The sequence below is a fragment of the Myodes glareolus genome, chromosome 5, assembly GCF_982192425.1.
Source record: "Myodes glareolus chromosome 5, mMyoGla1.1, whole genome shotgun sequence".
In the NCBI taxonomy this organism is placed as follows: domain Eukaryota; kingdom Metazoa; phylum Chordata; class Mammalia; order Rodentia; family Cricetidae; genus Myodes; species Myodes glareolus.
Genome location: NC_142030.1, coordinates 58,937,444 through 58,963,767, shown reverse-complemented (window position 1 = coordinate 58,963,767; position 26,324 = coordinate 58,937,444). Strand labels below are relative to the sequence as shown.

At 49.2% G+C, this 26,324-nt stretch overlaps 1 protein-coding gene across 2 annotated transcripts in view; it reads left to right on the top strand.

Annotated features, from left to right (window-relative positions):
* Positions 1–26,324, top strand: part of Gpr161 (G protein-coupled receptor 161) — a 44,195-nt gene that overhangs the window by 12,224 nt on the left and 5,647 nt on the right. For both annotated transcript variants that reach the window (XM_087906327.1, XM_048421294.3), the window contains exons 2-5: positions 10,910–11,327; positions 16,343–17,067; positions 23,215–23,319; positions 24,904–25,023. In XM_087906327.1, coding sequence (XP_087762453.1) covers positions 10,954–11,327; positions 16,343–17,067; positions 23,215–23,319; positions 24,904–25,023 — 1,324 coding nt within the window. In that variant the 5' untranslated portion in view covers positions 10,910–10,953. The remainder of the gene's footprint in view (positions 1–10,909; positions 11,328–16,342; positions 17,068–23,214; positions 23,320–24,903; positions 25,024–26,324) is intronic.

Genomic DNA, 26,324 nt, shown 5'->3' with positions numbered 1-26,324 from the left:
GAATGGGAGAATGAGTGGCTGCCCCGGCCCCTGTTCTTACTAGCCGTTGGATGGCTGTGTAACAGCCACACCGCAGCTTGACTTCCTTGGCATCTCTCTCTGTGTATCAGGTTGGGTTGCTTTTCTCAGCAAGGGAACTTCCCTGCAGAGAATTAACCAAGAAGGAGTTGTCTAGCTGTGGCCAGGTGCTGTGGCTGCACAGTTAATGAGACTTCACTATTTCAAGCTGTCTGCGTTGTGTGGGACTTCCAGCCACATGCTTAAAAATTGGCTCTCCTTTGAACATTGGGTTTGAGTTTCCTTAGGAAAACGGGAAAAGGATTGAAAGCCATCGCTAAATCTGTTCCTTTTAAATCAATGAATGGAGGCCAGAAGTCAACATCTGGACTCTTCTTCAATCATACTCTACTTTATCTTTTTTTTTAAAAAAAGTATTTTTAATTGTAATTTATTATTTGTGTGTGGATTATCTCTTCTACCAAGTGGTTAGGGAATCAAACTAAGGTTGTCAGGCTTGGTGGCAAGTGCCATTACCTGCTGAGTTATCTCACCCACCCTCTGCCTTGTGTTTTGAGGTAAGGAGTCACTGACCCTGCTACTTACTGGTTGGCTACCCTATCTGGCCAGTGAGTTCTAGGGATCTCCTGTTTCCACCCACCCTGCACTGTGGTTGCAGAGAAGTATCTCCACACCCGCTGTTTTATATGGGCTCTAGGGACTAAGCTCCAGTCCTCTTGCTTGCTTGGTCAAAGTACATTTACTGACTGAACTATGTCTCTAGCTCTCATGTGCCTGGAGCAGAGTGATGGGCACTGAGCTACAGCAAGTCATGGAGGAATTCTGAATACATTCCAGATGGGGAGCCAGGCCCCCAGATAGACTAGATTTGGGACAGGAGAGGATGCGAAGAATTGGGAGTGACTTTAAGACGAGGCTCTGAGCACCTGTAAGGATAGGGGTGCTTCACATGAGATGATGGAGAACATCGGCCGTTTGGACTGTGACAGGAGAGTGGAGATGTTGGGTGGGCAGTGGGATGTAGGAGTCTGCAGCTCTTGGGGGCGTCACTGATGTCTCTCCATCCATTCTGGGACTTCTAAGAGATCTCGGTCCAGTTGCCTGTTGACTCATCACGGTCACTTCTGGCAACAACATCGGGTTGACTTAGAATGGCCTTGGACCGTTCTGACCTGGTCTGACATAGTTTTGCCTTTCGGTTTTGCTGGGATTCCTGTTTGGGGGGCATGGTCTGAACCTCATGTGAAGGATCTGGCATTTTGCCCTTCTCCCACTCGGAGGAATCACGTGGACCAGGCTGGAATATCTAGCAGGAGAAGGATGCTTGGCTGGTGGGCATCTGGGAGTGACACTCTAGGGAAGGTGTTCCCTGTCGTGGGGTGGCCAGAACCTTCTGTTTCCCGGAAGCGCTTGGTCCTGGGTCTCTGGAGTGAGCGGTCTTCCTTACGTCCTCCCCTGCCTGTATGTGAGTCTAGGGGAGGCCGAGACGGACTTTTCTGACTTTTCAGTGCCCATGCTGACTGGTAAACCTGTGCAGTCTGAAGGCAGCTAGGACTGTTGCTAGCCAGGCCTGGGAAAGGGGCCACTAAACGTTCCCTTCCGAGACGACAGCTTGGCATGGGACTGAGTGTTCCTCAGACTTTCCAACCAGACACAACAGAAGCAGTAAACACATTTTTAACTTGAAGCTGAGTTTTATTTTTACCTTATAACTCACTCCAGTGTCCGAGATACAGGGTACCATTTCATCGAGAGACTCGGCCTTGGAGTCGTGGAGAAGGTGTTGGATCCCTGGAGCTGGAATTACGGGGGGTTGTGAGCCACTTAGAAACCAAACTTGGGGTTCTGGAAGCCAGCTCCTCTGAACTGCTGAGCTGTCTTCCAGCCCCAGACTTTTTTTTTTTTTATTTCTTTATGACATCCCTCACTTTGTGAGACAGCAAAGTTAAGGTGAAGATGGACAGATTCTTAAAGAAGTTTTTATTGTGGCTAAATACACCAATGCACGTGGCCTAAGATTTACCGTCCTGGTTGTTTCTTGGTGCAGTCCTGAGGTAGCAACTCTGTGCACATTGTTGTGCGGTCCTTCCGTCCGCCCCTGTAGAACTTGGGTGGCAGTGAAACCTGGACCCACTGAGCAGTGATTGACGACCCCTACCTGTCTTCTCGAATCCTGGCAGCCACCATTCTGCCTGCTGTTTTCAGGATTTTTTTTTTCTTTCTTTGGAGACAGAGACTTCCTGAGTAGCCCAGGCTGGCTACTTTTTAATCTGCTGCACACACCCTGCACACATCATATAAGCAGAGTCACAGACGAACTGGCTCCTGTGATTAGCCTGCCCATCTACAGTGTCCTTGGCGGAATCTGTGCTGTAGTATCTTAAGTCTGAATCAAATATTGTAGCACACGATGTTTTACTTACGTATTAGTACATTAGTGGGCATTTGGGTGGCTTCCATGTCTTAGCTGTTGTGCATACGGCTGTTTGGAACATGGAAGCACCAATCTCTTGGAGACTCTGTCTTCTGTTCTTCTTAGTGTCATCATTAGTCACGCGGATCATGGCGTGTGTGTGGAGCACGGAGGAGAGCCTTGTGGAGTTGGTTTTCTCCTTCCACCTTACGTGGGTTCCCGGAATAGAACGCAGGTAGCAGACATGTGATGCACATGCCTTTACCCGTGGATCCATCTTGCAGGTCTTGCTTTCAGCTCTTTGGCATACATACCCAGCAGTGGGGTTGCTGGATCATCCAGTAATGCTCTGCACTAAGGTGTTTTCTTTTAAAACATTTATTTACTTATTTAATTTTACATACATTGATATTTTGCCTGCATGTATCTCTCTGTGAGGGTGTCAGATCTTGGAGTTACAGACAGTTGTGAGCTGCCACGTGGGTGCTGGGAATTGAACCCGAGTCCTCTGGAAGAACAAGTCAGTGCTCTTAACCACTGAGCCATCTCTCCAGCCCCTGCACTAAGTTTTTAGGAACTGTTTTCTACACTGGTGCTACCATTTCACACCCTTCACCAGTAGTCTGCAAGGCCCATTTTTCTTTTTATTTCTTTAAATGTTTTTTTTCCAAATTTAATTTAAATTAATTTCCAAGTAGCTATTATTATTTGGAAACAGAGTTTCATTGTGTCAGCTTCAATGGTCTGGAACTCAGGTGTGGAGCAGGCTAGCCTTGAACGCACAGAAATCCCCCGGCCTCTGGCTCCCCAGTGCTGGGATTAAGGGTGTGCAGCACCGTGCCCAGAGAGGTACAGTTCGCCACGTCATTTCGTCACCGACACTTGTGTTCTCCATTTCTGTTTGTGAACGAGTGGAAGATCTCTTTGTGGTTCTGTAACTTATTGGTGATGTTGAGCATTTGCTGCTAGCTGCTTGCTTTCTTTGCAGAAACACTGTTCAAGTCTTTTGCCTGTTTTCCACTTAGGTTGTTTGCATTTTTATTCCTGGAGTTTTAGGTGTCTGTTATATATTTTGAATATTAATGCCCTATCAGATACATAATTTTCTCCACTTCTGTGGGATACCTTTTTATTATGTTGAGTAAAAAGTGAATATATCAGCCAGGCATAGTGGTGCACATCTTTAATCCCAGCACTCTGGAGGCAGAGATGGGTGGATCTCTCTGAGTAGGATCTACAAAGTGAGTTCCAGGAGAGCGAGGGCTGCTACACAGAGAAACCATGCCTGGAGGGGGAGGGTGGATATTTTGGATGCATATAGTTTTTAAAAAGTTTAGGAAATAGAATTTGTCTATTTCTCTGTATCTGTCTATCTCTCTCTCACACAGAGAGATGGCGGGGGGGGGGGTGGAGGAAGAGACAGAGCGTGGTTGTTTCTGTCTCTCTCTCTCACTGTGGCCTATGCCTTTGGTATCCTGTCCATGATATCCTTGTCATGAATTCAATGTCATGAATTCGTGTATTTTTTTTTCATTATCCCAAACGCTCAATCTCCTCCTATGTATTAGTTTGCTTCTTCTCTTTCAATGAAGTTATTTGACAAACAGATTTATTAAAGATTATTAACCCTGTAGTCACTCATTCCCCAGACAGGGAGAATATTCCAAGTAGGCGGTAAGCGTCAACCAGAGCAACTTGAAAGCAGAAAGCTCACAGCCCAGCTGCGGAATCTGTGCAGTGGTGGTGCATGTGTGAGATGTGTGAAATGAGCCGAGGCTAGACCAGGTAGACTCTCATGTGTTATGGTGCGTGGATGGGTTCAAGGTCACCTTTAAGTTAACTTTTCTCAGCCCATTTCCTGTTTTCCTGCATGAGTATTTATATGGACCCAGCACTATTTTAGGAACTGTACAAATATGGACTCACTGACAAGCCCTAGAACAGGCACTCCTTTCTCCTCTACTTTACAGATGGAAACCGATGTCCAGAGAGGTTAAGTAGCAAGTCAAGAGCCTGAGTCTGGGCAGATACTGAGCTGGCACACTTCTTATGCCCTCATAGAGAGGGTCGTCGTGGCAGAAGCTAGCAAAGACCCCTAAACCACAGACTCCCAGCTTAGTGTCGAAGGATGCTGCAAAGTGTTGCTGACAGTGTTTCTGCCAGCAAATTCAGAATTCAGAAGGAGACCACAAGGTCATGGGGGTTCCCATGCTTGCTCCTTTCTTTCCCTTGATGTATTTTCCCAAGCGACCAGATTGCAGATCTAATTCACACCAAGAGGTTCTGAAAAAGCACATGACTAGCTTTGTGGGACCCAGTGGGGGAGCCAAACAAAGCACTGAACAGTGTAGCCAACTCTGGGAAGGCCAGTGGGGGCACGTCTGCCCAGGGTGACTGAGATCATTTTCCTGTCCCTGCTATCTTTAGACTGACTTTCATGGGGCTGCCAGAGCATAGGTATGGAGACCAGGGACCCTGTGTTTCCTTTCTGACTGCTGTCGAGCTGTGTGGCCTAGTTTGTGGGTGGGACACTCCTTTCAGTTATCTGAAGTACAAACAAGGTGGTTATTAGAACCTTCTCCCTGGCTCCACTCACCCCCAGCTGCTGTGATTGATGTACATAGGTGCTTTGTGCACAAATGACGAGCCTCTGGGAGGTTGATGAAAAGAGCACAGTGACCTCTCGGGGGCTTGTTTGAAGTGATGCTTTGGAATCGTTCCTCACCTGGGGTATCTGAGCATCTCACGTCGTTCCCTTAAATGTCTGTGGTCCTAGCTTTCAGGCTGGTCAGTGCTTCCTAAAATGGGTCGTAGAATATGTGGGGTAGGGATGAAGGGGAAAGTCCCATCTTAGAGGGAGAGACTAGCTCTGGGAAGGCTGGGAAGAGGAAATGAGCATGACCTCACTCAGGGAGTACCCAAAGTTATCAGAAAAGAACTTTCTGGGGGGCTGGAGAGATGGCTCAGAGCTTAAGAACACTGACTACTCTTCCAAGGGTCCTGAGTTCACTTCCCAGCAACCACATGGGGGCTCACAACCATCTGTAATGAGATCTGGTGCCCTCTTCTGGTCTACAGACATACAAGCAGGCAGGACACTACACATAGTAAATACATTTTGAAAGAAAGAAAGAAAGAAAGAAAGAAAGAAAGAAAGAAAGAAAGAAAGAAAGAAAGAAAGGGGAAGGAAAGGAAAGGAAAGAACTTTCTGCCAAAACGAACTTATTTTCTTTACAGCTAAACTCCAGAGCAGACAACTTCCGTCTTGTCCCGTCTAGCAGCCCATTGTTAGGGTAGTATTACGAGTCCTGCCTCCTTTATCCTCACGGTGCCCACCTATTCTCTGCAGCCTCTCCAGCTGTCCTTTGATGGGCCTACCTGGAATCAGGGAGGTATTTGAGGATTTCTATTGCTGCGATAAAACACCATGAGCAAAAGTAACTTAGGGAAGTAACAGTCTATCATTAAGCGAAGTCAGGGCAGAAACTCAAGCAGGGTAGGAACCTGGAGACAGGAACTGAAGCAAAAGCTGTGGAATAACATTGCTTACTGACTTGCGCCTCGTAGTTTGCTCAGCCTGCTTTCTTATATCACCCAGGACCACTAAGCCATGATGGCACCACCTCCAGTGGGCTAGGCCCTCCTCCATCAATCATTAATTGGGGAAGTGTCTCATAGACTTCCCCATAGGCCACCCTGGTGAAGACATTTTCTCAGCTGAGGTTCCCTCTTCCCAAATGATTCCAGCACACGTCAAGTTGACAGCACACGAACCAGCCCGGGTCAGACTGTGACGTGGCTCTTCTGACCCTATAGATACCCCTACTGAACAGCTTTCCAGTGCTTTCATGAAAGGGCAATTCATGAGTCCAAGAAGAGAAGGATAAGGAAGTTTCCAGAAGGCAGCTGAGGTAGCAGAGCTGTGTCTGAAGAGTTGGCGTCAACTTGGCAAAGAGGTAGACTCTTGACATGTTGAATGCAGATAGTGATGTGTTAGGAAATTAGTCAGGGCTGAGTTTCAAGTGACAGAAACGTATGGAAATTTGCATAAGTAGGGGGCAGGGACAGTCTGCGTAGGTAACTGAGAAAAACAAGATTTTAGAATCACAGCGCTTGCATGAGCGTTTGCAGATGGGTTAGCCCACAGCTTGTCCCTTTCTCTCCCTCGGGCGCCACACAGTGCACTCACCCTCAGCTTCATTTCCTGGCATGCCTACACGGCGTCGGAGTGACCAGCTGATGCAAAGCAACGCTCTTGTTGTGTCAGACGATAGAACCCCTTGGTTGACGGTCTGTCCCTAACACTTTCACCCAAAGTCCTGAGCCTGGAGTTCTGTCATTCCCCACACCAGCAACTGAGAGCAGCTTCACCCTAAATCAGGGACTGACCTCTGGAGCTGGAGATGATGCTGGATTTGTCCCAATGTGAAAATGAAAGACAGCTCGTTTCCAAAGTAGAAGGAGGCTAAACAGTTGTTGGCAAAGGCAGGCTTGTGCCAGACGTTATAGGTGCTGGACACAAATTCCGTCCTCACAGTTCCTGCATGTGGAATATTTATGTCATTTCATTGGCAAGGAAACGGCAGTCGGTGGATTTACCTATAGTTGTGGCTCTAAAGTGGAAAGGCTAGGTTTTATTTACCCCGGGCGGTCTGGTGTTGAAGTCTGCCTGTGGTCTCAGCTCCTAAGCCCCTGGTCCTCACAGACTCAGGCAGCAATGATGGAGTAGGAAATGCAAGCCAGCCATAGCCAAAATTCTAGGGAAGACTATGAGGTAGGGTCACAAAACAGCCAAATTTAGAATCACGGAAGAGAGAAGTGGCGATTCTGTCCTGTGGCTCAAGTATCGGAGTGTTTGCGCTGGAATCATCACACAGACTGGGTTGTACCATTCACAGATACCATCTCTGCACTCTCTAGCATGGCCTTGTGTTTTAATAAAAAAGGGATATTGATCTCTGTCTTGAGTGACAAGGTTTGGCTTTGGATGAGTCAAGGCTGTAGCCAGAAGTCTAAGGCAGCTGATGGTTTTCTGTCTTTGGGAATGGGTGACTAGACTAAAGGCAGCTCCCAGTGGGGAGCAGCTACCCTCACATCTGTGGCCTTAAAGGTAAAGGGGAGTAGCTGCCCGCCTTCCTGGGACTTCAGCTCTGCCAGGGACGATTGCTGACCATGCATTGACCTGTGTTCCGTCAGGAGCACTGGGTTGTTGGTCAGAGTGGTGTGCGAGCTCAGAAGCACCTTTGTGTCTGGCAGCAGAGGGTGCTCAGGAGAGTTGAAATGTGAGTCACACTGGAATGTGCTGCTATGCAATGGGCCCCGGCTTGTCAGGCCTCTGGGTGAGCTGGCTCTCAGCCAGGAAGCCTGTGATGGCTGAGGCCTTCTGAATCCTCTCTCTGGTTCTTTAACGTCCCAGTGGGGAGGAATCTGCTGGGGCTTGTGCCTGCCCACTCCAGACCTGCTGGCAGAGACTAGAAATGTGGATTTCCCTGGGTGAGCACCTCTCACCCACATTCCTCCTCTCCCTCTTGGGGAGGGTTGGACTGGGAGACCTGAGGGACCCCTGCCAGCTGTAATTCCCTCATTTTGCAGTCACTGGCGAGTTTGCTAATAGGACCCGTGGAGGCTTCCTTGGTCTCATCTTCTGGGCTGGAAGCTTTGCATCCATTTTTATTCTCCCCGAGGCTGCCTTTATGATGTTGACTCTCTTACAAAGTATGAAAGCCATTCTCCACCAAAGTTATTCAGTGACCCACTGTATAGCAGTGACCTGGCCAGGAGCTAGGGACATGTAATCCAAGTCTGTGTCTGAGGACTTACTCATTTGTAAAAGCTTGCCCTCCAGTTACATCTTTAAGGGTTTCCATGTTCAATTAGACAGGAGGAAAAAAATTAAAGGTGGCCTCCCTATGGAACTTCCTATGTAGGCCAGGCTGGCCTCAAACTCAGAGAGATCCTTCTGCCTCTGCCCCTCGAGTGCTGGGATTAAAGGTGTGGGTCACAACTGGCCATCTCAAGTCTGTTTTCTTAACCATCACATTATAGTATTGCAGCCGACTCAAGAAGGATATGCTTATATGAAGGCTTTGTTTTGAGATGCCAGCTAATAAATTTACTTAGAGGCAACAAAATCTGCAGCTTGGCGGCTAAAGGTGAAAACCAGAAAGAAGCTTGCAGAAATACGTACCTGTAATCGGCACACCCTTAAAGCATCTTCATGACACAACCCAGGGGAACTAAGACATTGCATGACTGGATCAATATTCAGAATATCTTAGCGGCTTGGAAATACTGGGCTGACACGCACAGCGCGAGCTTTGGTAGAAATAATGGTTGTACTTAGCTTTAGAAGCATCAGTTCCATATGTTCAAGACCGGGGACATCTGCCTTCACAGTAATTTTTGTTCTATAAACTTTACATAGAATAATTGACAACATGCTTACATAAGCCCAACAGGGTGATATAATTGCTACAAAAAATGTATTCTTAGAGTAAATACTGGACGGTCATTGGTCCTTATCCTGAAGAAGATTGACTCTTTATACTTGGCATTGGCTAGACTATATGCAGAATGTTGTATTCAATTATGAATCAGAAGGGTTGTAGAATTCTGTGAGCCAGTACAAAAGGTGGGGGGATCTTATCTTAATAAAGGCTCCAGATACCATGGTGACAAATGATTGAGACCTGGAGAGATAATGAGAAGAAAGAAGGCTGTCCCGTGGATGAGGGCTGGGTTACTTAGTACTGCTCTAGACATCATGGCTGAGGTCGGGTTCCCTGGACTGCTCTAGACAGCATGGCTGTGGTTGGGTTCTCCGGACTGCTCTAGACAGCATGGCTGTGGTTGGGTTCTCCGGATTGCTGTAGACATCACGGCTGAGGTAGGGTTCCCCGGATTGCTGTAGACATCATGGCTGAGGTAGGGTTCCCCGGATTGCTGTAGACATCATGGCTGAGGTCGGGTTCCCCTGATTGCTGTAGACATCATGGCTGAGGTCGGGTTCCCCGGATTGCTGTAGACAGCATGGCTGAGGTTGGATTCCCTGAAGTGGGAGCTTGCTCGCTGACTCCAGGGCTTCTGTGACTAGAAAGGCTGCTTCTTTATTTCCTGCCCCTGTGTCATGGGTGCCTAGACAGAGAAGGCAGGGACCATCTTCCTGCTGCATGAGATGACCTAGTCTCCAGCGATGTTGTCTGCCTCATAGAAAGCTGTCTTTCCTTTCTTTTCGGTGCTTTCCGTTCATGGACAGTGAGAGCACATGGGAAAAGCGATCTCTGGGAGGTTATTGTTTTTTGGGATTTTTTTTGACTGATTAAAGTAAAAAAAAGTTCTGGAGAAGCATTAGTCTACATATTTTATGCTTAAAATGTGTCAACCTTGAATTTCAGCTGAGATCCTGCATCAGTTTCCTGAGGTAGGGACCCTACCTAGTAGACAGTCAAGTCTGTGTGGGCCAATATGGTGTCTTCCTGTCCCCATCCACAACTCCTCCTCGCTTCCTTGCCTCCACCATGTATAAGGAGTGCAATCACCCTATTCCCGCATTAGCTCTGATTGATTAACCTGCTCAGAAACTCAGAATTGTTATTCGGATAATCTTGCAGTCAAATTTAATGGGCTCACTGTCAGCTGGGATGTCAAAGTGTAGGTTTCGATTTTGTGGCCGCAGGTGGCTTCAGCCCTTGGGAACTCCTGCCTGATGACAGTTTTGCCAGTTGAAAACCCACCCCAAGGAGCAAGGGTCCAGAGCAGCAGTCTGCAAAATGGCCCACAGAGCATATTTAAGACAAGCCGTCTGTCCCTCCGGCTGCTTGTTTAAAGTACAGATTTCAGCTAGGTATAGCTCAGTGCTGGATGCTTGCCTGGTATATGCAGGATGCTGGGCTCGGTGCTCAGCCCTGGATGAGAAATTTGTAAGGGGTGGGGGTGGGGATGAGCAATGTTCTACTTCAGAGTTTCAGAGGTTTTAGTCCAAATGGGGGATGGCAATTGGCCCATGGTTGGGGGCATGTGACAAGCTGCACCTCACAGTGACATACATGGTGTAGGAGACCTGCTTCCCTCACAGCGGTCAGTAGGAAAAGAGGAAGAGGCAGGATTCCTTAATCCTCTCTGAAGTGTATATCCCTGATGAACTAAAACCTCCCGCCGGGCTTCACATCCTAAGTGTGCCATCCCAGCCCCTTCATGGTGCCAGGCTACTACTGGGAGTTAGATGGAGATCATAGTCTGTTCCAGAGTCAGCAAGATGTAAAAAAAAAAAAAAAGGGAAAGAATAAGCAACAAACAAACAAGCAAAAAGCCTTGTAGAGGTTTCATGGGGAAGACTGCCCAAGAGGCTCCAAGCAGTTGGTCAGCGTGGGGTGCGGGACTGGGACTTAGCCCTGCTAAGCCTTGGCTCCCTCTTTCTTAAAGTGCAGCGATGTGGTCTGATGAGTCTCTCCCACCCCTGTTCCTGCCTTCTCTCCGCAGCCGTCCAGCATGCTCTGCTCACCGCATCCCGAGGGGCACTGACCATGAGCCTCAACTCCTCCCTCGACTACAGGAAGGAGCTGAGCAACCTCACTGCAGCGGAGGAGGGTGGTGAAGGGGGTGTGGTCGCCGAGTTCATCGCCATCATCATCATCACCGTGTTCGTCTGTCTGGGCAACTTAGTCATTGTCGTCACTTTGTACAAGAAGTCCTACCTCCTGACCCTCAGCAACAAGTTCGTCTTCAGCCTGACCCTGTCCAACTTCCTGCTGTCCGTGCTGGTGCTGCCGTTCGTGGTGACTAGCTCCATCCGGAGGGAATGGATCTTTGGCGTGGTCTGGTGCAACTTCTCGGCTCTTCTCTACCTGCTGATCAGCTCGGCCAGCATGCTCACTCTCGGGGTCATTGCCATCGACCGGTGAGTTTGCATCAGACTTGGAGAATTGATGACTTATGGAGTGAGGGATCTCTGGTCCACTCATTCCAGATGAGTTTGTTCCTGGGAAGGGCACTAGAAGATTCTTCCTCTAGTGTGCGGACTGAATTCTATCTCTTTAGCTCCTTAGCCAGAGCCTTTCTCATTGTATCTGTCTATATTTTATGTATAGTCAGGTGCCACGTACGATGTTGTGGCAGTGGGCGACAGATTGTCTATTTGATACCATGTAGCTTGGTGTGCAGCACGTCTTACATCTAAGTTTTGTATCAGTAGTCTGTAATGTCTTCTGCATAACAAAATTAGCAAATGATAGGGCTCAGAATGTATCCCTGTTGTTGGTGATGCACAGCTGTAAACTTTATTTTATTTTGTTTTTAAAAAAGAAGGTTCATTACTTTAAAAAATAAGACAAACCCTCCCCCCGCTCCACACCGAACCTCTAGTTCTTGTTTTACACTTGAAACAAGGGCCAAGGAGAGCGGAATTGCTGGAGTAGGAACTGAGTCCGGTCTTCAGACTCAGCCGCTCCTCCCTGCTGTGTGCTTGACAGGTCTTGCTTTGACCTTTGTCCCATCTTGACTGGGACCTCAAACGAAAGCCCCCTTTACTCTTTCGTTCTGTGAAGACAGGCCAGGACAGGCTGGGGGAGCAGTGGGAAGGCAGACAGTCTAGGGAATGGTGGTACCCGGAGAAGCCCAGCACACGTCTCAGTCTGTATTGACCCTGCCCGAGGTGCAACTGAGGCTGAGGTCAGATGCTGATGGCCATACTGCTTAGCTGCACCTCAGGTTCTCGGAGTCCTGCCAGTGTAGCTATACGCATGTCAGTGGGACTTGTCAGCAGGTTCCAACCCTCAGTTATTGGGTGGTTTCAGTCGTCATAGACAAGAGCTGGACTTCCACTTCTTCTTCTTTTTTTCTTTCTTTCTTTTTTGGTTTTTCAAGACAGAATTTCTCTTTGGAACCTTTCCTGGAACTAGCTCTCGTAGATCAGGCTGGCCTTGAATTCATAGAGATCCTCCTGTCTCTGCATCCCGAGTGCTGGAATTAAAGGCGCACGCACGCCACCACTGCCCTGCCGAGCTGGACATCTTGAAATCAAAGAGAGTGAAGTCAGGGTCTGTGTGCTTTTCTGGAAACTGTGAAGGTTACTAGGGGGAGGGTCAGGGAAACACAGAGGGCATTAGTCAGAGATGTTGTCACAGGCTGACACAAAGTCTCCAGACTCTTGGGAACATGGTTATTTGGGTTGGACTGGCTGCCCTGAGTCCCGCAATGCTGGACCCCAAAGCTGGATTTTTGTTTTCCCCATGGCTTTGTAGAGAATGTACAATGAATAAGTCAAAATGAATTTATTAGCATTTCCAAATGTCTATTTATCCCAGTAATAAAAGCATCATAAATCAAAAGAATGGAATAGACACAGTCCAGCCTGCCAGGGACGTTACTGACTGCTTCCCGTGTATTTGCCTCTAGTACTACTTTTCAGTTGTCTGCAGTACTATTTTTTTATATATTTTTTAGATTTATATATTTTATGTGTATGAGTGTTTTGCCTGCAGTGGCCAGAAGAGGGCATCAGATCCGTAGACCTGGAGCTATGAACATTGTAAACCACTAGCTGGGTACCGTGAACCAAACCCAGGTCCCTTTGCAAGAACAACAAGTGTTCTTAACCATTGAGCAGTCTCTCTGGCTGCCCTATAGTATATCTTAAAAAAAAATTATCTCATTTTTAATTATGTGCCTGTGTGTTGTGTGTCTGTGTGTATATGTGTGTGCATGCATATGTGTGTTGTGTGTCTGTTTATATGTGTGTGCGTGCATGTGTGTGCTGTGTGTGTGCGTGTGTGTGCAGGTACAGGTGCCCAAAGAAGCTAGAAGAGGATGTTGGATTCTCTGGATCTGGAGTCACAGGTGGTTGTGAGTCCCACAGGATAGCTGCTGGGAACTGAACCCTGGGTCCTTTGCAAGAGTAGCAAGCACAGAGCCGCCTATCTCTCCTGCCCAGCAGTACATGTTTTTGCCATCGGTTCATGACATGTGTGGGTCTACGCTCTGCTTTTCCATATAACATGTCATATAAACATAACCTTGGAGAATGTACTACTAGTGGTCACGTGTTACTGTATCTGCAATGGACTCTGACTTAGTTTTCAGTACCCTAGTACTGGATTTAGGTGGTGCATGGCTCCCTGTAGTGCTCAGGTGACCCTGTCCATTTGTGGAATTTCTGTCTCTTCAGTCAAAGTGAAACACACTTTCAAGATACTTGGAGAAAGACAAGGGGCTTTCCAAAAGTTAGACAGATGTGCCAAGATGATTGCATCACACACACATGCACACAGACACACACACGCACACAGACACACAGACACACACACACACACACACACGCAAACACACGCACACAGACACGCACACACACGCACACAGACACACACACAGCACACACACATGCACACACACACAGCACACACACATGCACACACACACACGCACACAGACACACAGACACACACACACACACACAAAGAGCTTGGAAGTTTGCTGGCAGTAGAGAGAATCAGATCTCATTGGCATTTTACTCTCCATTTTAAAAAATAGTTTTTGAACAGTTATCTCTTGGCTAGTTCTTGGGTCCCGGGGCATGTAGCTTGAGGCCAAGCAGCTCAGATGCAGGTGAAAGTTGGTCCTCAGAGCCCACGCAGCACTGTCTGCACTTGATCATAGCGTCAGCGGTCCGCAGGGGTAGCTCCAGGAAGATGCAAATTGCTTCCTTCACTCTGGGCTCAAGTTAAGTGAAGGCGAGAATGTCAAATCCCAGGCCACCAGAATGCTCATCAGCAGTTTGCCTGTGCCAGCGCTGGGGGCATTTGCTGGATGTCCCTAAAGGCTCAAGGCCCAGCCTTTGGGTAGCAACCTATAGGCACGGCCTGGACACCAAACTGTCCACCAGAGCAGCATCTTGGTAGCACAAATTCAACTGTGCGTGTTGATATTAGTGTAATAGGAGTCACTACTGCTGGGGTGAGGGCAGTGAATGCTTAAGGAGGGGCAGCATTTGAGTGATATCCTAAACAGTAAATAGGATTGCACACATATATAGGAAGTAGGGCAATCCCTTCTCCTTAGGGAATGGGCTGTGTTTATCATTTGTAAACAATTATTGAGCACTTGTACTGGGGATGCATAGCTAATAAGGTGGGTGAACATGCTGTGAAGTCAGTATTGAAGGGGGGATAGAGCTGCAGATAACTGGAGTGTTCTGCTGTGGAAAAGATGCCAGGATGTTGTGGGTGCTGGGAGAATGCAGAGGAAGACAAGAGAAAATGAGGTAGAGGTGCCCAGGGTGTATGACAGGATGTAGCGTCTGGGGGTCAGAAACCAGGTGATCGGTTCGAACACAGGCGGAGTCCTCACAGCCTGGCCCCCAGGTCATTCACTGGAGCAGCTGTGAGTGGAGAAGGGGCCACCTTACGATGATGGAGACTTACCAAGACCTGGTTGTCTTGAAGAAATGCTCATCTCTCCCATCAACACAAGATGGCTTCACCGTGGCCTGGCCAGATCTTTATGACTAAGCTATGTCATTAAAAAAAATAATAAAATTGGGTCTGGAGAGCTTGCTCAGTAGTTAAGAGTACTTATTTCGCTTGCAGAGGACCCAGGTTCAACTCCCAGCACCCACGTGGCAGCTCACAACTGTCTGTAACTCCAGCTCTAGGGGTTCCGACTCCCTCTTCTGACCTCCTCAGGCATCAGGCATACATGTGATGCACATACATCTGTTCAGACAAAGCACTCATGTGCATAAAGTAAAATAATCTAAAACCAAGAATTAAAAGAAAATTTAGTGTCTTTAGCTATGTGAATGGCAGGCACTATTTATTTTTTATTAATAAACATTAATGTAGATTGAAAATGTCAATTGACTAGACAAGTTGCATCTTTATGGTAGTATGCGATATAGGGAGACAAGGGGAGGAAAGGGGGGAAGGATACAGGAATCAGAAACGCATGAAGCTGCATGCGGAAGGGCATCCCTTTACTTTCAGCACTCTGGACTGAGAGGCAGGTGGATCTCTGTGAGTTCCAGGCCTACCTGGTCTACAGAGTGAGTTCCAGGACAGCCAGAGCTACATAAAAAGGAGACCCTGCCTAAAATGTTTTTTTTTAAAGCAATATAGAAAATAATGGCCTTGGTCATGACTTTTCCTGTCACAGTTTACATAACTGTCGTGAACCAGACATCTTCCTTGTAGTGTCAGCATTTAGCTTAGCTCACTTTCGAGACAGCCCTATTAATCTCTGTTTTCCAGATGTTCATAGTGATGCAGAAGTGTAAGCCAAATAAATCCTTTCCTTGAGTTGTTTTGATTGGTTATGGTGTTTATCATAGGGATAAAAAGCAAACGAGGGTGGTCCCTGAGGAGAATCGCTGAGTACGCAATAAGATGCCCTCAAGGATAGCTGAATTCTTTTTTTTTAATTGTTTTTATTGAGCTTTGCATTTTTCTCCACCCCTTTTTTTCCTCCCCTCTTCACTTCTCCCCTCTCCCGTGACCCCCCATGCTCCCAATTTTTTCAGGAGATCTTGTCTTTTTCACCTTCCTGTGAAAACCCCTGTATGTCTCTCTTAGGGTCCTCTTTGTTGTCTAGGTTCTCTGGGGTTGTGGACTGTAGGTTGGTTTTTCTTTGCTCTATGTCTAAATACCACTTCTGAGTGAGTCCATATTATAGTATAGCTGAATTCTTAAACACAAGAAGGCTTTGATGTGCTGACCCGCACACCGGACCATGTCCTTGCTAGTGTCCAGCTCTGCGACATTGTGTAGCCTGTCGCTTGTCTGGGAGGGTTGGGTGAAGGTGTCTTTTTCAGAATCCTTCACAGCGTAAAGGTTATGTGGGAGAAGTACAAGAGTCCCCGCCCAAGCAAGTAGGGCATTCTGCCTCCCTGTCAGTCGTCTCTCACCTCCCTCATCTTTTCTCTAGCTACTATGCTGTCCTGTATCCAATGGTGTACCCCATGAAGATCACAGGGAACCGAGCCGTGATGGCTCTGGTCTACATCTGGCTTCACTCTCTCATTGGCTGCCTGCCACCGCTCTTTGGGTGGTCATCGGTGGAGTTCGATGAGTTCAAGTGGATGTGCGTGGCTGCGTGGCACCGGGAGCCTGGCTACACCGTCTTCTGGCAGATCTGGTGCGCCCTGTTCCCCTTCCTCATCATGCTAGTGTGCTATGGCTTCATCTTCCGTGTGGCCAGGGTCAAGGCCCGAAAAGTACACTGTGGCTCGGTGGTCATTGTGGAGGAGGATACGCAGAGGGGTGGGAGGAAGAATTCCAGTACCTCCACTTCCTCCTCGGGCAGCAGGAGGAACGCTTTTCAAGGCGTGGTCTACTCCGCTAACCAGTGCAAAGCCCTCATCACCATTCTGGTGGTCCTGGGAGCCTTCATGCTCACCTGGGGCCCCTACATGGTTGTCATTACCTCAGAGGCACTCTGGGGAAAGAACTACGTTTCCCCAGCCCTGGAGACTTGGGCCACATGGCTGTCCTTCACCAGTGCCATCTGCCACCCTCTCATCTATGGGCTCTGGAACAAGACGGTGCGCAAAGAGCTCCTGGGCATGTGCTTTGGGGACCGTTACTACCGGGAGCCATTTGTGCAGCGACAGAGGACCTCCAGGCTCTTCAGCATTTCCAACAGGATCACAGGTAATTTGGGGACCTGTTAGGAAAAAGACCGCCACACCCCCGGGCAGATGTCACCCGGGGTCCCTCTCAGTTACTAAGGGTCTGTCAGTGTAGCGTTTCTCAGGAGGACTGTGGCCTCGAGGCGCGAGACCCAGATTTCCTGGTGTGAAGGGCCACCCCAGAGTAGCCACAGTGACTCCCACCTAGCTGCCGAAGGAGCATGCCAAGTAGGAGGCGGGGACCACTGTCGGTACACACCCCTAGAGAAGGAGACAGGAGGCGTTGTGCTTTGGAAATCCATCTTCTGGAACCCTAGCCAGGCCCTCATGGTCTGGAGGGGATAGCCACTTCTTTGCTGCAAAGGAAGAATCGGAGCCTTGGGCCAGGCTGCCTGCTCCCCTGGCAAACATTCTCCTTGAGTGTCACCACTCTTGGATGCTCTTTCTGGGCTGCAGTGGCTCGCTTAGCCTGTCCCTCCTCTCAAACACTTGCCACCTAGAGCTTTCTCTCCCAGGCCAGGGGTTTCTTCTGATGGTTGCTGATAATCTGGTGTGTGTGTGTGTGTGTGTGTGTGTGTGTGTGTGTGTGTTTATGGGGGGTGGTTATCAGTGCTAAACATAGCCTCCATCAAAGTGTCATTGTCCTGTGCTCAGAGCTACTCTACATGGAGGACACACACATACCATGACACCAGTGACAACTAGCGTTTGTCGTTATGCCCTTTACAAGTCCCAGAGGAGTTGCTCTAGTCATTTAAAAAAATTATGTATATACACATATACATACATTTGTGTGTGTGTGTGTGTATATATATATATATATATATATATATATATATATATATATAATTTTAGGTTTAGAAGAGTTGGAAAAATAGTATAGGGAGCTTCCCATCATGTTATCAGTGTACATTACTGCAGTACAAGATCAACCCCAGAAACCCACACATGTTATACCTCAGCCTGGATCCTTCTGTAGAGGGTTGGTCAGGTCTTTTGTAGAGTGCTCCTGAGTAAGCGCACTGGCACTCAGAATGATGTATATTTTGGGCGAGAATGCTGCTGGAGTGGTGGGATCCTGTTCCCGCATCAGATTAGAAGTGCATATGGTATCGTATCTTATTATTATTGAGTTACCCTGGCCTGTTGCTCAGGTGTGGGCTGTCAGCTTTTCTGCTCAGTCCTGTCTCCGTTGTAATCGGCACAGATGCTAGCGGATGCCTTGAGGCTGGGACTATCCTAGTTTCCCTCTGGTTCCCACCCACTGATTCTAACTTACACTGGTATATCTTGCTCACCGTGGTGTGGTTATGTTGTCCTGAAGTGAAGGTAGTTGGAATTTTAGAACCACACTGAGCTAGAGAAGCTATTGGAAGGAGATTTCAAGAGCACCTTTATAAACCCAGCTTGCTTTTAACCATCAGCTCTTGAATAATGAAACTGAGACTTATTATTAATTATGAAAGCTTGGCCTTATCTTAGACTGGTTCCCACCTACCTTTTAAAACTTAACCCGTTTATATTAATCTACATTCGGCCACATGGCTTAATACCCTCTCAATACCATATGCCCTAGTTCCCCTGAGTCTTGGTGGCAAATCTCCTTCCTCAGATTCTTTCCCAGAGTTCCTCTCTCTCTCTGGAAGTCCCGCCTATCCTCTCCTGCCTAGCTATTGGCCATTCATCTCTTTATTAAGCCAACCAGAAGGTGCCCTAGGCAGGTGAGGAAGGACAGTGATACACCTTCACACAATGTACAAAAAGATTATCCCAACACACCTCCTTCAGCCCATAGCTCTCACTTCGTGCCAGATAACTAAGACCTACTTAGTCTCTGCTCTTTAGGAAATAGAGATCCTCTACCTTCACCCTCAGCAGGGCAGAAGACACGGCTCCTGTTGCCTGTGAACACTCAGGGCCAGAGATGACGAGATGCCCTGGCCATGTGCCAGTGACACACATCTGTTGACTGATGTGCTTCGTAGACTCGTGGAGAGATATTTCTGGACAAGGCACATCTGGTGATGCTTCTTCTGTCCATAGGAAGGAAAATCATCTCCATTTATTAGTAGGAAGTGCCCGCCCCTTGTCATTTACAAACTCATGTTCCCAAGTGTGACTCGAGCCAGAAGGTACATTCAGTGCTTGACTGCATTTTATTGGTGACTTTGTTGGCTCAGAGTTTATAATAACGTGTCTCCTTGGCAAAAGCTCGTAGCTGTTGTCTATTCCATCGGAGCTAAGAATAACGAAGGAAAAAGTGAGGACAGAAAGCGACAGAGGCAGAGTAGACAGGACAGAAAGGAGCATCCGTTTCTTGGCCAAGATCTACTGTGTGGATTGTTTCTGACTGTCCTGGAAAGGACTCCCAAGCTGTGGCAGCCATCGAAAACACCAGCTGTGGTTGGGTTGGCAGACCCAAAGCCATTGGCGGTCTGAGGCTCATTTAGGGAAAAGCAGCCTTGTGGTTGATAGGTTCTTAATCCTTGGCTTCCCCAGGCCTAGGAGTGGGCAGTGGCTCTTGCTCCTCTCTTAGAGTCTGGCTGCAGGAGGTCAGTTAGCCATATTAACTATGCTGTAGGTACTGGGGAGCAAGACAGAACACAGGTCTATTCCAAGTATACACTCTCTGACTGTCCATACCAGCAATACCCACTGCCTTCAAGATCAGGAGGGGCATCCCTGAGCCTCCGTGCAGAGCCCTCTGCCTCAGACAGGCTAATCGGACCTTACCATTGCCCTCTGCACCCAGGGCTCTGGAATGCAACTGATCCCTGAACCCGGATTACCTCTCTTGCCATTAACCTGCTTTCAAACTTGCTCTCCATGCTTGGGGAAGACAAGTGCCCTGGTATTCGCAAGGGGAACAATAGATGTCTGGTCAGATGGAGGCCCTGCCATGTTTTGTGCTGCATTTGTACAGTGCATGAAAAGCTGTCCCCTAAGAAGTCGTTAACTGGAATTATCAGTGGTCCTGATAATTCATGCAGAGGCAGAAGCATGATATTACACTTGCCTGGAATGTCCCTCGTACATGACAGAATGTGTTCACCTGTAATCACTGGCATACTAGCTGTCGCCGAGCCACCAAGCCCTGTTGCTTCTCAGGTCTCGTTAGCAGATTGCCACGGTGAATGGTTGGGTTCTCTGGGAATGGAGATCTCCAGGGCACTGGAAGCTGTCTGGAGTGCTTCCTCGTGGTGGGTAGGGCAGCCTCTGGGTGGAGGTTGCGCCCTAGTGCGGAAGGTAAGCTGAGCGCTAACTTTCAGTTGGATGCTGAACTGATGGGGGCTCCTGGCAGAGGGAGGAAAGCAAAGACTGCAGGAGAAAGGGCGAGAAGAACTAAACAGCTCTTCTGCTCAGCCCAGCCCTGGGGCCCAAGGACAGCCCCTGTGTCCCAAATGTGAAGACGCCTGGTGATGGAGGGCAGAGCTGTCTAGTTATCTCCTGGGAAGGCGGGTTCCATCTGCCATTCATTCAGAAGAAAGCATGTGTCACAGCCTTCTTGGAAGGTCTGGGGTGACAGTGGGCATGGATGGGGGGTGGGGCTGGAGGGATGGGTGGGCTAAGTACCACTGAGGCCTCTGAGTTTTCCTCCTTCCCTTTTCTAAATGTCTCTACTGGTGGCACCGGGAGGTCGTCCAGTTAGTTAAATAAATTCCTGCTGCATCTTGGAACCCTGCCCTGCCCTTCAGAGTCTGATATGCACAGGCTCCTTTTAATCTCTGGTTCTGGGGAGCAAGCCTGGTCCCTGGGCCTGGCCTAAGGGTTAGATGTGGCCCGTTCCCGTGGGATATGGTGGTGTCCCATGGAATCTCAGGGTAACTTGTCTACTCTTCGGAGGGGAATGCTTCGCCACCGAGCCACAGTGGTCTGGCTCAAATGATCCCTCTCAGTAGAGGAGACCAACACATGCGTTCCTGGCCTTTGCCGCAGCCTCAGAGATGGCGTCCAAACACACTGTGGCTGCTACCATCCCAGTGGGCAGGAGATGGCCCTGAGGGGCTCCACTCCTCGCAGCAGGCCTTCTGTTGAGTATAGCCATGTCGAGAGGCCGATGTGGCAGAGGGGAAAAGCAGGTCCAGGGGAGACGTGGGGGTCTACTCTGATTTCAGCCCTGTACCTAACCCTGAGTAAAATGACAGCTGTGTGCGTGGAAAGGTCCTGAGAGAAGGTGGCTGCCGCTACGCACCTCCCCAGCCTCGCCATCCCCTCCGCGGCTCTCAGGGAGAAAGGGAAGCATATAGTATGTCCTCTCCGGGACAGGAGAGAGCTGTCCCTAGGAAGGACAATGGCAAGACCAGAGAACAAGAGGGGCCAAACTTGCTATTAAACCAAGACCATTCTCCCCGCATCCTCATTTTCATTTATTTGTTTTCGTTTTGTGAATGAGTGTTTTCCCTGCACGCGTGTGTGTATCACGTGCCTGCCCGATACTGTCAGAGGCTAGATGAGGGCATCGGATCCCTTGGCAGTGGGCTTACAGAAGGTTCTGAGCCACGATGTGTGTGCTGGGAACCGAACCTAGGTCTTCTGCAGGAGTAGCACGTGCCGTTAGCCTCTAGGCCACCACTGCAGCCCCGTGGCCATTCCTGAGGTGATTGACCCCCTTCTGTGGTAAGAGCAACTTGTCCGTCCTTGGGCCTCACCTTTCAACACTATTGGTTTAGGCATTAAGTTCCCAGCAGAGGAACTTTTAGGGGGCACAGTCTACCATATTGACCATTAGGCCCGTTTGTAATTTCTAAGAGATATTTATCTTCATATTTTTTCAATAGTTGCCAGCTCTTCTTAATGAATTTTTTTTGAACTTTGCTAGGTACCCAATTATTTTTTTAAATTTTTTATTCATTTTACATATTAACCACAGCTCCCCCCTCCTCCTGCCCCCCCACCCTCCAATCCCACCCCCCACCCACCCTCTCAGAGAGGGTAAGGCCTCCCATGGGGCAGTCAGCTAAGTCTGGCATTTTGAGTTGAGGCAGGCAGCTCTCTGCCCTCTACTTCAAGGCTGAGCAAGGCATCCACCATAGGGAATGGGCTCCAAAAAGCCAACTCATGCACCAGGAATAAATCTTGGTCCCACTGCTGAGGGTCCCACAAACAGACCAAGCCACACAACTGTCACCCACATGCAGAGGGCCTAGTTTGGTCCCATGTAGGCTCCCAAACTGTCAGCCCAGAGTCCATGGGCTCCCACTAGCTCAGGTCAGCTGTCTCTGTGGGTGCTCGGTTCTTTTTAAGATCTCTGTCGTCTCTCATGTCTGCTGTGCTAGGGACTGTCCTTGACTGTGTGGTGGTCCCTGCCATCCCTTCCACTTTGGAAGGAAGACACTAGGAAGCCTCTGGTGAGGTAGGCTCAGCAAGCTTCCCTGTTGTAGGGCGCTCCTTCCAGCCTTCTCCCTGGCTCCCTGCTCTCAGCATCCACACATCTGGTTTGTTTCGCTGGGGAGCGTTCTCTCGTAGGCTCTCATGGCTTCCTCAGTCTTCCTGGGTCCCTTTGCCCCTGATGTCTCAGTGCCACTGCTCCTGGTTTGTTCTCTGTTCTGCTGATGTGGGGTGGGGTTCTGAGGCTGGGAAGAGCCCCAGCAGGGTCCAGCTGCTTGCTACAGAGACTGTCAGTGGAGCCCGCGGTCTGCCGGGCAGTGTCTTGGGCCTGCAGTTCCCAAGCCTTAGCGGCTCTCCGTGAGGACAAGACTTCTTCACCCACTTTAGTCCATTGTCTGGAGACACTCGGTTCTCCTTCCCAGGTCGTTCTTTCCTTCTGTCTTCATCCTCCTGCTTTGCAGCTTCTCCTCAGACTCTACCTCTGGGAAGAGTTATTAACTATTCAAATAGAAGTCCTGGAGGTTACATTTTCCTGTGTGCCTGGAAGGCTTCCTCACGTGACTGCTCACCTTAGCTTTCCCTTCTGTCTGTCGTGGTGGCTGATGTGGGCAAGAAGGTTCCCCATGGGAGTGGGAAAGAAACCAGGGTCAGAATCCGGGAAAGCAGCTGGGGCGGGGCTGTCTTCCAGTGGGTCAGGAGTGAGATTTTATAAGCGTCCAGAACGAAACTGGCAGGCCAGGTCCACTGGGGGCCGGAAACTGAGACTTCAGCTGCCCAGGATAAAACAGATACCCACCTGAGCAGCCTGTGTTTATCCATCGATGTCAACTTTGCCTTTCAGACTTGGGCCTGTCCCCACACCTCACGGCTCTCATGGCAGGCGGACAGTCCCTGGGCCACAGCAGCAGCACCGGTGATACCGGCTTCAGCTACTCCCAGGATTCAGGTACCGTTCTTACTCTGAAAACCTCCCACCCTGTGTTAATTTGCTCAGTTAACTGCTGCCTGGAGGCTCGCCCTTGCCCAAGGAGTGCCAGCTGCGCCTCTGTTCTCTCTTCTACTGAATGGGCCTCTCGGTTCCTTCTCTCCCTACCCTATGGTGTGATGGTGAGGTTAAAAGTACAAGAAAGCCTTCAAAAGTTAAAATTTAAACCGGTCGTGGTGGCGCACATCTTCAATCCCAGCACTTGGGAGGCAGAGGCAGGCGGATCTTTGTGAGTTCGAGGCCAGCCTGGTCTACAGAGTGAGTTCCAGAGCAACCAGAGCTGTTACATAAAGAACCCCTGTCTTGAAAAACCATCATTAAAAAAAAAAAAGTAAACTTTGAAGAATCTTTGGTTCTTTGTTTTGACACTACCTTATGCTATCTATACGTGACTGGCCAGGCCCTGGAGCCCATCTCCCAGGCTCTTGACGGCCTTCCTCTCCCTGCATGTTTGTTGAGTGGCCCTGGCTGGGAATAACATGGTCAGAGGCTGGAAGCCTCTTCATCCACTTAGTTCACAGGTTTCTGTTGGGGAACTGAGGTACTTGGCCAAATCTGAGGCTGGGGCTCATGCTCTGGGCCTCAGAGGGAGAGGTATTGAGTCCCCCCACAAGCAGCCAGTGCTGCTGTCAGCTCCAAGCTTTCTATCTCCGCACCCCTGGGAGCTTTTGTCTTCTTGGCTATAAACCTCTAAGAGCTGAGCCCTCTCCTCAGCCCCACTGGGAGCTTTTGAAAAAAAGCTTGGGCTGTGGAGCGACAGAACCAGGTAGGCTCAGAGAGAGAAAGACTTCTGCCTGAGGGTGGGGAGACAGCCTGGGGAGTAAGAGACAGCCTTTCCCCCAGACACAGTTGAGGGATGCACAGCCTGGGGAGTAACAGAGACAGCCTTTCCCCCAGCCACAGTTGAGGGATGCACAGCCTCTGGACACCATGTGATGTGCAGGCTGCCAGACAGGGACAACCTCAGGGAAGACAGAATTTTCTCGACTGATGGTCTCATCTAGGTATCAGTTACAAGGCCTACTCCTCTTCGACCAAGGGTTCCAAGACATTGTGTCCTAAGGCGATGGGTGGAGGGGACCACCTCGGGATACCTGGGTGTTTTTCCTCAGGTGCTGTCCACCCTTCCTTCCTTCCTTCCTTCCTTCCTTCCTTCCTTCCTTCCTTCCTTCCTTCCTTTCTTCCTTCCTTCCTTCCTTTCTCCCGCCCTCCCTCCCTTCCTTTCTCCCTCCCTCCCTCCTTCCCTTCCTTTCTCCCTCCCTCCCTCCTTCCCTTCCTCCCTTCCTCCCTCCCTCCTTCTTTTCTCCTTCTTTCCTTCTTTCCTTTCTTTTTTTGATGGTAGGTTAGATTTATCTGGTCAGCTGATGGTGTGGCAGCCCCATCACTGTCTGTAAACTCCCGGGTGGATGACAGCTGCTTCAGGACGATCAGCTGAGCTGCCCGTGGGACTGAAGGCTAGCAGTCAGGGTCACGAGGTATTGGGCAGTGGGAGGACGAGGCCTTGGTGTCAGGAACTACTTGTGCATGATCTGCCCTTCACCATAGGGACGGATGTGATGCTGCTGGAAGACCACGCGTCTGACGACAACCCTGCCCCCCACTGCACCTGCCCACCCAAGAGAAGGAGCTCCGTGACATTTGAGGATGAAGTAGAACAGATCAAAGGTTGGTTTGTGGGGCTGCTTCAGTAAAACACGTGGGTGAGGAGGGGATTTTAGCCACACCCTTCCCGCAGAATGCGCCAAGGCTTTGTCACCTCTGCCTCCTTCCCTGATGCCACTTGAATCTTGAATTCTGAGGCATCTGACTCAGAGCGAGCAACATCTAAGGTGGGACAATGTAGCTGTAGACACACACACACACACACACACACACACACACACATGCATACACATACACACATGTGCACACACATATACACAGGGATATAAGGAGAGTGAGAAAGCTCTAGAGACTGTAGAAATATGATCGAGGAAGTTGAGGTCAAGCTACCATCCTGATGAGCAGACCTGAAGCCTGCGAGGACACAGTCTGTTCACTGGGCTTTCCTGCGCTAACACCCAGCATGGGCTTTCCTGCGCTAACACCCAGCATGGGCTTTCCTGCGTTAACACCCAGAATCTGTGCTGCTTTGGGATTGGGGCTAGTTTCCCACCCAGACATGCCAAGTAGACAAGTGACAGAGGAGCCACTCAGGCTATTCGGGTGTAGGAGTCTCACCGGGTGAGACTACCATTGGCATAACAGAGCCCCGAGTCTGCTGAAGCCCAGAGTTTTAAGGTGTAAGCGCTGAGTATGAAAATAAATATGGGCCTATTATTGGTCTCCTTGTATCCTGTCCCATTCCCATCCAAACTGAGGGGAGAGGTGGTGGAGGAGCTCAGAGGGGAATATACCAGCTAAAGCTTCTCCTCTGACCAAGTAGATTCACTCACAGAGCTAGCCAGCAGGCCTTGTGAGCGTCCATTGCCTTTCTGCAGGATAATGAATCCAACTGCTCCCCAACCTCCCCCACCGGGAGCCAAGCTTTGCCCTCTGTGTCATGGGGTGGGTAGGTCTCAAAGCGCCCTCTGCTGGTCTGGTGCTAGGAGGGAATGATACCTCCTCCTCTGTGTAGGGAGCAAGACAGGGATGCTAAAGTCTGTTCACATCCTTCCCTCCTGTAGAGTGTTCTCCAGAAAATGTAAAGGGAGGAGAAGTTCCCCCAATATCCCGAGAGCTTAGGCAGTGAGGTCTGTGATAGTTTTACTCTGGTTTGGGAATTAAAAGCCACCTTCATTCCTCTTTCTAGTCAGTGCAGGTGTGTGTGTGTGTGTGTGTGTGTGTGTGTGTGTGTACACGTGTACGTGTGTGGAGGGTGTCCCTAATCCCTCATAGGATGGTAGAACTGTTGATATCACTTTCAGACCCGAGGCTTTCCACCCTTAGGGAAGCTCTGAGTGAAATGGAGAGGAGAAGACGTGACA